The sequence below is a fragment of the Micromys minutus genome, assembly GCF_963924665.1.
Source record: "Micromys minutus genome assembly, chromosome: 29".
Lineage (NCBI taxonomy): Eukaryota > Metazoa > Chordata > Mammalia > Rodentia > Muridae > Micromys > Micromys minutus.
Window position 1 is genome coordinate 24,857,320 of NC_137964.1, and position 16,619 is coordinate 24,873,938.

The following is a 16,619-nucleotide window of genomic DNA, read 5'->3' on the forward strand; positions in this document are numbered from 1 at the left end:
TTGTCCTTAGGTTCTAGATCAGATCTGAATTAAATGTCAAGTTTAGGATTAATCTAGCTTAAAGAGTTTCAGACCTGTCCTTGTCTCTCCACATAGTTCAGAGCAAAACCGTTTCTTTTTTGTTGACATTGAGCAATATACCTTCCTGTTTTTGGGAGGAAGTGTGAAGCCTTTAAAGAGAAGGAGGGAGCAAGAAGGGATTGTGTAGCTCAACAGTCTCCTGCGCTCTGCTCCCGGTGCTGCCTGGTGCTTGGAACTAGATGATCTTCCTGCTTCTTCCTTTTAAGAGTACAAGCAAAACAGTAGCTATTTTTAACTTTTCAGAGCTGATGTAAGTTCTAAAGATAAACACTTTACAAATAGTTCTTGGCTTGAGAAAAATAACTTTAAGGCATCATTCAGTGTTATAAATGCAGAACTTGGGTTATGCACACACACATATACATATGCACATACAGACACATACGACACACATTTATATATAGACAGACACGTAGCCCCACACACTATTGTTTGGAAAGCAAGACTAGAAAGCAGTGTGACGGACTTTTTTTAAAAATTATTTTATTTATTATATATAAGTATACTGTAGCTGTCTTCAGACACACCATATCTCATTACAGATGGTTGTGAGCCACCATGTGGTTGCTAGGATTTGAACTCAGGACCTTTGGAAGAACATTCAGTGCTCTTATCCACTGATCCATCTTTCCAGCCCCGACCTTTTGTTTTGGGAGGGCTTTTTGAAACGGTTTCACTGTGTAGCCCTGGTTGGCCTAGGACTTATGGCTGTCCTACTTTCCTCTCTCAATTCCTGGCATCACAGATCCAAGCCACCTCCTTGGATGGGACTAAAGGGAAGCATATTTAGAAGTATGTTCACAACCACACAAGATCTTCCATGTGGGGAGGCGTCGTTTATAATTGCAACACGGCCATTGCTTTTGGAACTGTTGGACTTTCTCTGTAGGCCTTGGATATATTTTGCTTTATTTAGTAGCTGCACATCTATGTAGCCTTGAGATATCTTGACCCAAGGTTTGGAAACAGCTGATAGTATTGTAGAGCCACATCACAACTATCTTGGACCACCAGTAAGGTTACTTCACACTTGCTTCTTTGTTTATTTGGTTGTTTCTTTTTTTTTTTTTTTTTTTTTTTTTTTTTTGTATTTTTGAGATAGGGGCTCTCTGTGTAGCCCTGGCTGTCCTGGAAAGCATCTTAGGTTTTTGTTTTTGTTCTTTTTTTTTTTTTTTTTTAAAGTAGGGTCAGCTCAGGCTGATTTGGAACTTGTATTCCTCTTGCCCCAGCCTCATCAAAGTTCTGGGATAAATTACCCTGAAAATGGAATTTAAAATATTTCGAAAGATGGAAGATGTAGCTCAGTTATTAGAGTGCTTACATAGTATTCATGAAGTCTGGGCTTAATCGTCAGCACCACTGAAACTGCATGGTAGTGCATGCTTGCAATCCCAGCACTGGAGAGACAGAGGCCACAGGACCCAAGTTCAAGGTCATTTGTGGCTACACATCGGGCTTTAGACCAATCTTGGGTACTTAAGATTTGGTATCAAAAAAAAAAAAATGGTTGAAGCATTATTTGTGAAGTACTTAATGTTTCTTTAGGCTGGCACTCACTTTTTTGTTTTTTTTGAGACAGGGTTTCTCTGTGTATCCCTGGCTGTCCAGAAACTCATTCTGTAGACCAGGCTGGCCTCAACTCAAGAGAACTGCCTGCCACTGCCTCCTCAGTGTTGGAACTAAGTCACCTTTAACTTTTTTTTTAATGATTTTTATGTGTATAAGCATTTTGCACATATTATGTCAGACGGTCAGAAGAGGATGAAGCTCCTGCAACTGGAGTGCAGGGAACTGGGTCCTCTTAGAGCAATAGGTAATTGCTGAGTTGTCTCTCCTGTCACTAGGGCAGTTACTTTAAATGAGACTGATTGTTTGGCAAAAAGAGTACCTTTGGGTGGAGGGGGTTGTGGAGTGGTGTCCAGTAGGACTGTCTATGCTGTGTGTAATGATCCATTGTTGTCTCTTTGGCACTGTTGCCAGTTCATTGTACATTTGAATGTGACTGAAGCATTAAATTTAACATGGATTGCCTAGAGACAGGGTTCCAAGGTTAAGAACTCTCGTTACTCATACAGAAGGCTGGAGTTTGGTTTCCAGCACCTAAGTTGGGCAGCTCCTAGCATATCTAGGGTGTATTGTGTTCTCTTCTGGTTTCCACATGCACCTATACACTTATATACAGAGGGGGAGGTAAAGCTAATGAAGAAAAAAGTAGGTTTGTTGTGGCCAAGGCAGGAGGATCTGTTTGAGTTCTAGGCTAGTCTGATGTGCATGGTAAGTTCCAGGCCATTCAGAGCTTCTCTGTGAGACCTTATCTCAACAAAACAAAACACAATAAAAAGCCACACATAGCTGGAGGCTACCATACCTGAAAACACTGAGGCCACATATGGAGCTTTTAGTCTCACAGACTGGAGGGAGGGCTTAAAATACAAAAATGTATCAAGTAAAGGTAAGCTGTAGAATATCCATCCTAAAGGCTGGGCGTGGTCTCCTACTGCTGCACTTGTCCTGGCCTGAGTGTGGTCTCAAGCCTTCTGGATGATAATCTTCCCTGAAGTCACAGCTCTTAACCTGTACTGACTGTCGCAGTGACTGAGGATTTCCAATGGACATGGAAAGGCTGCCAGGCCTTGGCTTCAGATTTGCTTGTTAATGTAGCGAGGCTAAAGTAATTGAAATGAGTATGGGGTCTGAGATGCATCAGCTTTCGTTGTGCTGGTAGACTCCTGAAATAAAGGCCTTGGATCTGAGGCGAAAGGTTAGTAAATTCCAGTATTTCTTAATTCATCCAAGGCTCTTGAACCTCTCTTGCAGTTTACCTTTAGACTTGATTTCTTACAAGAAGCTTTTGATGTTCATTCAGCTGAACTCACTGTCAAATTCCCAGACTTTGTCCTTCCCATCTTCCTCTGTCTGCTGTGTAATGTGTATTTCTTCCCAGCTCACATGCGCTTTGCTCTTGAAGCCTTTTCTTCCCACTCTAGTTCATTTCACTCTTGGTGTAGGACATATTTGTGGTAATCACATGGTTTATTGGTTCTTATTAGTCACTTTGTATGCTTCGTTCCTTTTTTGTGGATGCAAGTCTTCTCCCCAGCTACTCTGTAAGTTCCATATGTGTGTATCTGTGATATATTCTGTCACCTGTAGTGAGCAGGAAGTACAATAAAAACACACTAGGTACAGCCCAGCTCGTTAGAGTAAAAGTTTAGAATGTTTTCTTTTATTAGTGAATGTTTATTATATGTTGTAGGAAATATAAAGATGGCTAAAATGTAGTTTCTTCTGAGAATTTAAAGTCCCACAGAGACAGCTAAATGTTCTAGATGCTATGAGAATCACACAGACGCAGTGGGCTGTGGTTGAAAGTGTCTGTAATCCCAGCACTGTAGAAGACCATGCCAGTGTAGAAGAAACTGCCATGAGTTTGAAGTCCGTCAGTATTACAGTGTGACGTCCTACTTCAGAAACCCAGAGGCAGGGCTGATGGGATGGCTCACTGGGCTAAGGACATGTGCCACACAAGTCTGGCATCCTGAGTTGTACTTAGATCCTCAGATCATACTTAAAAAGATGAAAGGACAGAACTGACTATAAATTTGTCCTCCCGTGGACTCACCTTCACACTTGTACACACACACACACACACACACCCCAACCAATCAGCCAACCTTGTTAAGTGTGTATATAATCCCTGTATTCAGGAGATGGGGCATGGGGATCAGAAAAGTTCAGTTATTCTCAGCTACATAGTGAGTCTGAGTCTATCCTGGATCCATGAGACCCTGTCATAAGCAAATAGCAGGTCGGCCAGACCAAATGGGTACTGTATGGGAACTAGAAGGATGAGCACATTTGCACCGGTGAGGAGCTCAGTAGGTTTTGGAAAGCGGGTGAGTGTAGATTTTAGCAGCTAAAGCTGAAGACTTGGAAAGCAGGGAGAACCCTTGAAAAGTCATGGAGGAGGACTTGAAAAGTCCTGAGGTGCTGTAGGGTCAGTTGTGGGCATGTGATTGAGAAACTGAACCTCCAATTATTTCTTGATCAATAATTTAGTAGTGGTTCTCATATGCTCTCATCAGAATCAGCTGGGTGGCTTGTTAAACTCCAGGTGGCTGAGTCTGCCAAGGTTTGTTTTGATAGGTTTGAGGTCCTCGTTTCTAACAAGTTATAGGTGGCGCTGCTTCTTGACAGTGTGAGCACCTGTGCATCTGATGGTTGCTGGTGGAGATGCCACACCTATTTGGTGTGTAGAACCCTTGGTGTTAACACATGGTGGTGTTGCTGCTCTGGGCACACCTAGTCTTCCCAAAGGCTGCAAATCAGGCTTTGGCACTCAAAAGGCCTTACTGCAGCATTGGAGCAGCAGTAATCAAGCAGTCAGCACTGAGCATGCGTACTTGGCACCCAGGTCTTTAAAGGCCTTGAACTAGAGGCACTTGGTGCTGGAAGCTCTTGAAAAACAAAAACGAAGACTTAAAACATTTAACTCTCAGCCGGGTGTGGTGGTGCAGGCCTGCAACCCCAGCACCAGGGAAGCAGAGGTGGGCATTTTTCTTGAGTTTTAAACTAGCCTTTGTCTATCTACACCTTGAGTTACCGAATAGCCAGGGCTCTATCTATAGTGAGACTGTCTCAAACAAAACAGAATAGCAAAAAAAAAAATATCTGTCACTCCGGATAGAAAACAAAAACGAATATAACAAAAATTGGGAAAGACCTTTCTTAGGGCTCTTTTATATTCTTAAAAATTAGTGAGTTCTCCAGAAGCATTCCCCCCTCCAAAAGCTCAACCAAAAAAACAAACAAAAATAGCTTTTGTGATTTTTATCTCTCAGATTAAAAGCATGTACCACTACTATGGAATTTGGAGTAACTTTCTCTTGATATGTTTCTTTTTTCAGATTTAACCGAGAGACTAAGTTCTCTATAGAAACACCCACATTTGTATGGATGATTGGGGAAAGATAGTGGCAGCAGACAAGGGAAAAGCATCCTGACCTTCCGAGAAAATGAGTATGCTAAAACCCAGCGGGCTGAAGGCCCCTACCAAGATCCTTAAGCCTGGAAGCACAGCCTTGAAGACACCTGCTGCTGGTAACAGTTTACTTCTTATTTTTATTTTATTTTGTTTTGAGACAGGGCTTCTCTGCATAGCCTCCTGGCTGTCCTGAAATTATATACATATATGCATGGTCTGTATAAGTACACATATATGTACATATACATGTATATACACATGTATATATACATGTATATATATGTGCATGCTGATGCAGTTGCCTGAAGAAGCCAGAAGAGGGTTTCCAGAGCTGGAGTTACAAATGGTTGTGTGGTTGTGAGCCAACTGAAATGGTAGCCGGGAACTGAACTCAGGTCCTCTGCAAGAGCAGCAAGCACTCTTAACCACCAAGTGATCATGCATTATCTTATATAAATTTGAAGTTTTTTTTTTTTTTTTTAAAGAAAATGTTATAAAAATTGATACTTGAAAAAGTTTTCATGAAGAAGCAGTTTTTACATTTGGAATTTAAAAAAACCTTCGTGCGTGAGTGCGTGCCTGTGTGCCTGTATGCACACATCCATCTTTGCATGCAACTCTTCAGGCCAGGGGGTTGATGCTGGGGGTTTTCTTCAGTTGTTCTTCATCCAATTTTTGAGACACTGAATCTGGAGCTCAACATTTAGGTTAGGCTAGCAGGCCAAATGAATGTCAGGGGTTTTCTTCTCTGTCCCACACCTAGCTTTTTACATTGATGTAGGATCAGAATTTAATTCCTCTGATCACTTGACCTACAGAATCACACTTACTTACCTAGATCTAGGATTTTTTTTTGTTTTTTTCTATACAGGGTTTTTCTATGTAGCTCTGGCTGTCCTGTCCTCACTGTGTAGACCAGGCTGGCCTTGAACTCAGAGATCCACTTAACTCTACCTCCCAAATGCTGGGATTAAAACCATGTGCCATCTCTGCCCTAGACATTTTTTGAGTCATATTTTTGGAAGTTGTCTTTTTAAATTTAGTTGATTTAGTATGAGTAGTTAAAGTAGTCATGAAGCTATGTCACTGAGTTATTTTTTCTCTTCAGTGTGAAAGTATTTCTTTGATTTTTCTTCCTTAAATTTTCCAGATCTTTCTCCATGGAATTCCAAGAAAACAAACACTAGCCTGGTCTAAAAGATTTTTTTGACATTAATTGAACAATAGTTGGCTCTCAAACCAATGAGGAAGAACATTCCTAGACATTTTATGAACGAGTGATTCAGTCCATTCAGGTTGCTCTAACAAAATACTGTAGGCTGGAAATTTATAAACGACAGAAATATTGCTTACAGTTTAGTATTCTTCCAGTTCTGCCTATACCTTCCTGTCAGGCCTCAGGCTACACAGGGCACAGATTGTGCTGTCCTGCTTTGTTTGCTGACATAGAACAATACCTGGGACTAGTCTTAGAGACGCAGGAGCTCCCTCAACATGTATAGACTGAATAAATTCATGAAGTCATTCAATACTCTTAAATGCCCTCAAAGGAAGACGTCACTACTTCCCTATAAGGAAGAGATTAAAGTCAGAGAGAGCTTGTGTCACATCCTGAGATATGATGTACCTCATAAATGACAGTCTGGTTAGGAGCCTGCACTTATTCCAATTTAATAAATCCTTATTAGATGACAAATCGATAAGTTTTCATTGTAAATACACATATCTGGCAAATGATTCTCTTTATGATAGGACAGAGATTGCACAAAAGTATCTTATCTTCCCAGGACATTTGGGCAGGTGCTGTCTTTTTGTTTTTGCCTCGATTTCTACCTCTGCCATTAAAGGTTTTATGTAATAGTGTCATAGTAGAGATGGCAGGGCCCCAGTCCTGAACCCTTTCATTCAGCAAACATGATTGCATGTCTCTGCCTAAATGGTATGAGGTTTGCTAGCTTGGGTACTCAAATGCAGGAGTAAATGTGTATCATTGGATCTGACTGGATTCTTGAAATGTTCAGGAAGGGAGTAAGGTAGGAATGAACTGACAACTATAAATATAGGGCTAGGAAAGGACTATTTTTTTCCTTGCCTTGATGACTTCCAGTCTTAGTTGCAGATGTAGAATTAACCCCATTCCTTAGATCAAAGAGCTTTGATAGTGTTCTGCTTCTTTGCTTTAAAAACAAAGGGGGGTGGAGCTAGAGAGATGGCTCAGTGGTTAAGAGCACTGACTGCTCTTCCAGAGGTCCTGAGTTCAATTCCCAGCAACCACATGGTGGCTCACAGCCATCTGTAATGGATCTGATGCCCTCTTCTGGTGTGTCTGAAGACAAAAATATTTGCCCAACAAGCCATGATCTGTTTATATTATTATTGTGTGTGTGGCTGTTTAATATATATGTATGTCTGTGCACCATGAGTGTGTCTGTTGCTGGGTGAGGCCAGAGGAGGATGTCAGATCCCCTGGAATTATGGATTGTTATGAGACACCATTATGGGTGCTGAACTTGGGTCCCCTGCAAGAGGAGCTAGTGCTTGTTTTACGATCACTGGAAGAGCAGTCAGTCAGTGCTCTTAACCACTGAGCCACCTCTCCAGCCCCGAAGCCAGTGTTGTTAACCATTGAGCATCTCTCCAGTCCATTCTGTCTTTCTTTGTTCAGGTTTGACATTGGGCCTGTTCTGATTCTTCTTTTGCTTTCAGCTTCAGCTCCAGTGGAGAAGACAGTACCCAGTGAAAAAGCCTCAGGCCCTCCATCCTCTGAGACCCAAGAGGAATTTGTGGATGACTTTCGAGTTGGAGAACGTGTTTGGGTGAACGGGAATAAACCTGGATTTATCCAGTTTCTTGGGGAAACTCAATTTGCACCAGGCCAGTGGGCTGGAATTGTTTTAGATGAACCCATAGGAAAGAACGATGGCTCGGTGGCAGGAGTCCGGTATTTCCAGTGTGAGCCTTTAAAGGGTATATTTACCCGGCCCTCAAAGCTAACAAGGAAGGTGCAAGCCGAAGATGAAGCCAACGGCCTGCAGACAGCTCATGGGAGAGCTGCTTCCCCTCTGTCCACTGCTGCAGCCACCATGGTGTCCTCTTCTCCAGCCACTCCCTCAAATATCCCCCATAAACCATCCCAGTCAGTGGCAAAAGAAACTTCAGCTACACCTCAAATCAGCAACCTTACGAAAACCGCCAGTGAGTCAATCTCCAACCTCTCAGAGGCTGGCTCTGTCAAGAAGGGAGAGCGAGAGCTCAAGATCGGAGATAGGGTGCTGGTGAGTCACAAGTCATTATGGCCGCTGGCCCTTCATTTCTGCATTTAACACCTTCCACCTCCTCTTCCAATGACTTCTCCTCCTTTTCTTCTTTGTGATCCAGGCTGGATTAATGCTGTGCTTTCCCTCTTTCCTCTACCATACCTGACTAGCTAACATGCTAATTTGTTTTTTAAACCTAAATCTTTGATCTAGAAGTAAGAAGCATTTTAAATTCAAAATTGGTTAAATAAATTTAGATTTAGAAACTATACATGGTGTCTGGGTGGTAGAGGCATACCCTTTAGTTCCAGCGCTTGGGAGGCAAAGGTAGACAGATCTCTGAGTTTGAGGCTAGCATGGTCTGTAGAGGAAGTTTCAGGACAGCCAGGGCTAACAGAAACTCTAACTTGGAAAATTAAAATTAAAAGCAAAACAAGAAAGAAAAGAAAAGAAAGAAAAAACAAAATCAACTGAGAGACAGAGAGAGGGGGAAGCAGACAAACACAGAGACAGAGAGGATACAGAGAGAGAGAGAGAGAGAGAGAGAGAGAGAGAGAGAGAGAGAGAGAGAGAGAGAGAGAGAGAGAGGTTTGATTTAAACTTTTAATAGTTAAAAAAATTGTGAGGTATGGAGTTTCATGCCTATAATCTCCACACTGATGAGACAGAGGCAGGGGGATTGAAGGTTTGAAGACTAGCTATGCTACATAGCAAGATCCTGTGTCAAAAACAAAAACTAAGTGACCATGCATCCGGAAAGAAAATAAGAACCACGAGTTTATTATACAAAGCTTTTCCTTAGAGGCTACGTTCCACTGGGGAGTACAACCTGATCCAGAACTCACTAGTTAGCCCTGGTTGGTTTCACACTTAGTCTCGCCTCAGCCTCTTGAATATATTTTTATTTTTAAATCACAATATAAGAATATCCTCAAAGGAAAATGGGTAAAACACATGTGGTATATCTGCTCCGTGGAATACCAATTAGTAGAAAATGTGTCTTGAGTTGGTTTTGTTCATTTATTTATATTTTTTGACATGGGGTCTCATATATTCTAGCAGCCCTGAACCGTATGTAGTTGAGGATGACCTTGAACACACCGATCCTCTGACCTTTCCCATATCTGCTATAACAGAATTCTGACACTAGGTAATTAAGAAAGGTTAATCTTGGACTGTGGCTCTGGTGGTTGGAACATATAACAGAACATGATGCTGACTTTTTTTCTGTTAGGGCTTCATGGCAGAAGGACAGTCAATGTGTGTGTCCAGAGAGGAGCTCTCTGCCTAACTTGCTTTATGACAATCTGTGCTCCTGTGTCTAATTGTGTTAGGGCTGACCTCAGCAGGAAGACTTCAGTACATTTATGAGGGCTCCAATCCTCTCCCCTTAAGCCACATACCTCCTAGTAGGCCCCACTTCCTGACACTGGAAACCAAGCTTCAATGTGAGGGTTTTGTTTTGTTTTTTTGAGACAGGATCTCATATATCCTGGGTTGTTCTTAAACTGATTATATAACCTGGGAGGACTTTCAACTTCTAAGCCTCTTGCATCTACCCTGAGCACTGGGATTACAGGTGTCCCCGTCACACCTGGTTTATGTGGTTCTGGGGACCAAACCCAGGGGTTTCTGTATGCTAGACAAGCACTTTACAACCGAGCTACACCCCTAGCCTTCAGTATGAGTTTCAGTGTGGTCAGGCTATATTGGGACCACAGTAATAGAGAGTAGGAAATGATTATATTGTTATTTTATCTCAATGAAAATTACATTCATTTATTTATAAATATGAATGTACGGTCTTTATGTGTATATGTGGCAGGCCATTGGATCCCTTGGCATTGAAGTTAAATATTTGTGAGCTACCATGTGGGAACCAAATCCAGATCCTCTGTGTGTGCAACAAGTATTCTTAAACACCAAGCCATCTTTCTAGTACCCACAGTGAAGTTTTTGGGAAAAAAAAAATAAGAACCCCGGCCCACCCCTAAAACCCCAAATCTAAGTTAGGCCCGGCTGTACAAATCTTTACTTCTGGCTGTTTATAAAGCAAGAACAGGAAGCTCAAGCCTCACCAGATGCAGTGGCATACATCTTTAGTCTTAACACCCAGAAGAGGCTAGCCTGGTCTACATGGTGAGTTGGTAAATTCCATGCCAGAGCTATGTAATAAGAGCCTGTCTAAAACAGTTGAAGACTACCTGTGGCACAGATGAGTTCAGTAAAGACTGGCACCTTAGTGAGAACTTGTCTCAGAAAGTGGAGAGAGGCCGGAGCTAGAGCTCTGTGTGACTGCCGGCCCAGCCAGCACAAGGCCTGTGTCAGTATTCCGTACTGGGCTGGGAGAATGACACAAAGCTCAGGGAAAAGGTGAGAAAATGAAAAATGTATTCTGAAGATGTGTCATGGTAAAGAAAGTGAGTGCTGGCAGATGTGATGCAGGTTGCTAGGCAGCAGTGATTAAAATGTTGCCATGTGGTCTGGAAAGATGGCTTAGTGGTTAAGAGCACTGACTGATCTTCCAGAAGCCCTGAGTTCAAATCCCAGCAACCACATGGTAGCTCACAACCATCTATAATGGAATCTGATGCTCTCTCCTGGTGTCTGAAGACAGCTACAGTGTACTCATATACAATAAATAAATAAAATAAATAAACAAATCAATAAAATGTTGCCATGTATGAACCTGGACCAAGGCACAAATGTGTGTTCTCATGCATGCGTGAGAGAAAACATAATACCAATGGGATAATTTTGATACAAAACCAATGCTCATTTGTATATTAAAATGGTTGGGAAAATATTTAAAAAGAATCCCAGCTTTGAGCACTTCATGTAAATAAAATTGTGAGGAGTGGTATTTTTTAACAATTGTAAGGAGACAAAACTTTCATAGTGTGAAAACCAGTATATTCAATCATTTTAAAGTATTTAAAATCCTTACCCCCAGACAGAGCTTCTCTGTGTAGCCCTGGAACTCACTTTATACACCAGGCTGGCCTCAAATTCAGGAATCCTCCTGCCTCTGCCTTAAACTTAATATGTAACCACAGATGACTTTGAATTTCTAAACCTCTTGCTTCCAGTTCTTGAGTGCTGGAATTAAAGGTGCCCAATTCTATCAACCATCATGCCTGTTTAAAGTACTTACATTTTCACAATGTAGATTGTGTCTTTAATATGTGTATGCCACTGTGTTCAGGCATAGTAAGTACAAGAAAGTATCAGGACTATGGGAGCCATAGATGAGCTTTGCTTTTGTCTGATGTTTAGGGTTTTTACTTTTATAGCAAATGTTTATTTCCAAAAGTTATTTAATCATTATTATTGTATATTTGTGGGCACACATTTTGTGAAACCAGTTCTTTCCTTCCACATTTATGTGGGTACCAGGGGTTGGATGCATGTTTTTAGGCTTGCATCCTAGGGCAGCAAGCATATTCACCTAAGGAGCCATCTTGCCAGTCTCTAATCAAGTGTTTTGTTTTTTTCTTAAGGAAGGGAATATATTTGCTAACATTTAATGATTACATGTTATGTAGGATGTTTTATTGTTGAACTATCCTAGACATCAGGTCAGTTTGGCAATGTCTCTCAGCGTGGCTTCAGGATAACTCGAACAAAGCTCAGGAGACAGAGCAAAGAAGCTCTGATGAGATGATGGGGTGCAGCCCCTGCCATGGTGGGACTGCAGTAAGCTGTTGAATTCATCTTAACATTTCTTCTTTCATTCTTCCTCTAGGTTGGTGGTACTAAGGCTGGCGTGGTCCGGTTTCTTGGGGAGACTGACTTTGCCAAGGGGGAATGGTGCGGTGTGGAGTTAGATGAGCCTTTGGGAAAGAACGATGGTGCTGTTGCTGGAACAAGGTCGGTTTGGGATTCTGGGACGTTTGTCTTCCTCTTATAGCTGTATGCTCCGGCGGAACTCACCACGTGTGTGAATAGTGGAAACTGCTCTCTGAGGAGCTATACTTTTTGTTTAGTGAGACACTTTTAGTCTTTGGAACAGGCTGGTCTGGAACCCGTGGCAATCTTCCTGCCCAACTCAGTCTTCCATGTATCAGGGTTAAAGATGATCCACTGTGACTGACTAGGAGCCATACTTTTATTCTATTTCTCTTTCCTACCTACTATTTATTTACAAATCAAGGTCTCTTTGTGTAGTCATGGCTGTCCTAGCACTTGCTATATGGACCAGTGGCCTCTGTCTCACAGAGATCAACCTGCTTTTGCCATCCAGGGCAGGGATTAAAGGGGCATTACCACCACATCTATTTTTTTTTTTTTTGAGACCTAGCTAGATGGTAGTTGTTGTTATTGATGTTGTTTTCCATATGTATGTATACAAGTGTGCATGCCAGAGAACAACTTGGGGTATCATCCTCAAGTGACCTGGTGTTTACCAATTAGACTAGATTGGTGGACCAATTAGTACCACTGTGCCCAGCAAAGATCATTTCCCTTCTGGCTTCATCAGAAACAGAGTTGGGGCAAAGAGAAGGTAACAACTGCCTTTGACAGGAAAAGAAATGTAAAAGATATCTTCATGTTTGGTAAGAATTCCATCCTGTCTATGGCATTGACTGCCAAGCAGCCCCTGCTGCTGTATGCTGTAAGAGTGCTCCTACTCTGCGCTTGTAGTGCGGTGGAACTCAGATCTACAGGGGTGTGTGGGGGTTCCAGCTTTTTTTTTTTTTTCCCCTGGTCTCACATAGCTCAGCCTGCTCCGGAGCTCACAATCCTTTTCATGGATGAAGGGCTTGGATTTTAGGGTATGGAGTCATGCCTGGATTCGAATGTTACCTTTTCAAAGGTTCTGACACCTTCGGTTGCTGTTATGGGAGATGATACATTGTTATTATTGGTATATAGTATATCGATCATGGCATGATCTAGTTTACATTGACCTATACATCATATATAAATGTATGGACTTTCATCTGCCAAACATCACTGTTCACAGAGATAAAGATTAAATATCTCTTAGTAAAACAATTAAGCCATCAAGCCTTTTCACTGTTTTGTGTGTTTCCTGTGTATCGAAAACCAAACACCGAGTTTCTCACGTGAAGGCAAGCCTTTACCACTGAGCCACATCCTCAGCCTGTAAGCTATTCTCTCCTGTTACTGAAACACTGTCACAATCTCTGGTATTGTCAGATGAGTGACATTTCTAGTTTACTTTGGTGGCTCTGCCACCGTCAGGGTCTTATTTGATTTGACTCGTTTGTATGGCTCTACGTGAGGGTCCTTATGTTGCTAAACTTACATTTATCACACGGTAGAATGACTTTTGTCCTTATAAAATCTCATGCATTTTGAGTTGGAAGTGTGTTTGGTTATAGCTGTCACTTTTTGTAATTAAGTTGCATTTGTTCCTCTCACTGTTCTCTAAAGGTATTTTCAATGTCAACCTAAATACGGATTGTTCGCTCCTGTCCACAAAGTGACAAAGATCGGCTTCCCTTCTACCACCCCAGCCAAAGCCAAAGCCGCTGCTGTGAGGCGAGTGATGGCCACCACGCCTGCCAGCCTGAAGCGAAGCCCTTCTGCCTCCTCCCTCAGCTCCATGAGCTCTGTGGCCTCCTCTGTGAGCAGCAAGCCCAGCCGAACAGGACTAGTAAGCCTCCCCCACTTCCTGAGGCACCAAGTGCCCACAGCCACTGCTTTGCTTGTCTGTGTTCTCAGTGTTGCCCATAGCTTGTGGAAGTAGCACTTTTATTCATATTAGCTGTAATATATGCAGTTCTTGAGGAACCTGTGCAACTGTTATTCTGTGAACTTACTTAGGCCCAAATGACAGGGAAATTGGAGAGATCCCAATTGTCATGCATGTAGGTCTCTTTCTCTTTGATTTCTAACAATTTTTAGGGACCAATGTATTTTGAGAGTACTTAATGCTTGATATCGTCAGAGTAGACTAACCCATAGCTAATGTGTGGAGTGTTCCTATGTGGGCCAGAGGATTCAGAGGGGCCTTTTGGAACTCAAAGATGCTGGGAAGGGCCATGTTTTGTTTTCTTTCTTTCTTGTCTTTCTCCTGGTCCTTTCTTTCTTCTCCTTTCCCCACTTGGAGTTGAAAAGTGGAATTACTGGAGTTACATTCCACCTTGTTCTTTCTGTTCCTATGATGTGTTTCTCAGATTATTTGGATGTCACTCCCTGCCCTTAATTTCATTTCTTGGGAGTTAGGCAGATCCTGTGTGCATCAGAAGTGTCAGCCGGAGTCTACTCCCACCTCGGCTCTTTGATGGTGACCGTGAGGAGACAGTTAGTTTGGTGTTGACTCCAGCGCTAGGGTTTCCAGTCCTTGATCTTACTTACCTTCTATTGTATCCCGGTCAGGACGAGAAAGGGGGTGAAGTCTCCCAGTGGCTGTGATCCCCTCTGCTAGCCAGCTGCAGTTTCTGCCTTTTATATACAGGTAAAATACAGTCTGCATCCTCAACAGTACAATTAAAAATGTCTCTCAGGAAAAGTCACAGGACCAACAGAATGGAGACCAAGATCAGAGCCTTGTTCTGAAAGACGCAGCACATCCCAGCATGGACGCCTACTCTGCTGTACTAGGGACCACTCCACAGTTGTGTCTGCTCTGCAGGAGCTCTTTCCTTGAGTAGCTTTTATCTTCTTGCAAATTATGTCCATTTCTGTGGAGAGTACCAAGCTCTTCCTCATCCTCCAGTCTCCCTACTAACATTTAGCAGACAAGTTCTGATTTCTCATAGCTCACCTCGTTTACTGAAGGTGGTTGCCAGATAGACAAGACTCTTTATCTGTGACACAGCTTTGTTATGCTGTAGTTTCTAATTACAATGACTGAAAGAGTGTAAATAAGGTCATTTAACTTACTCCTCAGAGCTGTACTTCTGTCCAAGGGAAGTAGAAATTGAAAAGTTAATATTTGTGTGTGTGTGTGCATGTGCATGTGGGTGTGAGCTGGATGCTTTGGAGCTGGCGTTTGTGGGACACCGGTTTCTTCGCCGAGTGCTTGGAACCAGAACTCTGGTCCTGGCTCTCACAGCAAGCACTCTTAGCCACTGATCCATGTTTCCAGGTCCCAAGAAAAGTGAGTATTTTAAATGAATTCCTAGCTAACTGTCGTGTCTTACCATTAGGGAATACGTTCCCATTGAGCACTGTGCATCTTCTTGAACCTTGGAATCCTGTTTATCACTGGGACCTTCATTTCCTGTGCTGCTCTGATTGGTGCACAGTATTTGTGTTTTTGTCTTCACAGCTGCCAATGCCCAGCTTTGCAGGCATGGTGCTGTTGAATGGAGTGGATTACAGGCTAGGGCTGAGACTGATGTGTCTGATCGAGTCACTGCATGTGCCACAGCTACCTCTGCATTTCTTTGGGATTTTATACATCCTCAGTGTCCCTGTGAGTTTTCAGGGTCCCTGAGGCATAGCTATGCACATGATTTGGTGACCTGACACTTAATGTACTTAACCATGCAGTGAAGGGGGAAAGCTAGTCTAATGTTAAAAAGAGACTTGAAATTTGCTCTCAATATGCTTCAATAATTCAAGAAATTCCACAAAATGAGCCACAAAAGATGGTATGGGTTTGATTGGATTCCTTTGCTCTCATAGTCATCCAAGGGCTGCATTATTAATTGATGACGATCCTCACTGTCTACTCCCTGAGATGAGGACGTGATAGACAGACGGAGAGCACTTGTGACAGATGAAGCTCTGTTTGCGGAAGAAGCAAAGGCTGAATTGATCTGGAACCAGCAACTAAGTCAAGGCCATGGACAAATGCTTGCCTAGGATTGGGCCGTGTCCAAATACCCTCCCAGCCTGTGGGAGCCTGTAGGGCCTGCGGGAGCCTGCCGAGAGGAATGTCATTCACGTTGCCCAGTTACCTGCTGCCATTTATGAAGGTTCATTTCTCCTGGGTTTAATGTGGCTGTTAGCTTCCAGATGGAGATGTATGTGAACCCACAGAGATTAATAGATGACAAGAGGACACATTCTTTCTCAGGGGCCCCTAGCCCTTGGCACTGCCACCTGTCTTCCTGTCTTTCTTCTTCCTTCCTGCCTCAGTTTCCTGTCCTCTCTCTTCTTCCTATTTACCATGTTGTTTTCTCCATCAGGTTCTCTTTTTCCATCTTATTTCCTTTTCTTCCCTTCTCTCTCTCTCTCTCTCTCTCTGTGTGTGTGTGTGTGTGTGTGTGTGTGTGTCTGTCTGTCTGTCTGTCTGTCCTTACTCTGACTTCCCTTCTTAAGTCTTTATATCTAGTGATTGGAATTCAGGTCTTAGAGGCCATATTTCAGAATGATAT

General features: G+C 42.5%; 1 protein-coding gene across 3 annotated transcripts in view; it reads left to right on the plus strand.

Annotated features, from left to right (window-relative positions):
• Positions 1–16,619, plus strand: part of CLIP1 (CAP-Gly domain containing linker protein 1) — an 83,328-nt gene that overhangs the window by 7,343 nt on the left and 59,366 nt on the right. For all 3 annotated transcript variants that reach the window (XM_080940968.1, XM_080940967.1, XM_080940969.1), the window contains exons 3-6: positions 4,989–5,181; positions 7,772–8,340; positions 12,068–12,192; positions 13,723–13,945. In XM_080940968.1, the coding sequence (XP_080797094.1) occupies positions 5,097–5,181; positions 7,772–8,340; positions 12,068–12,192; positions 13,723–13,945 (1,002 nt within the window). In that variant the 5' untranslated portion in view covers positions 4,989–5,096. The remainder of the gene's footprint in view (positions 1–4,988; positions 5,182–7,771; positions 8,341–12,067; positions 12,193–13,722; positions 13,946–16,619) is intronic.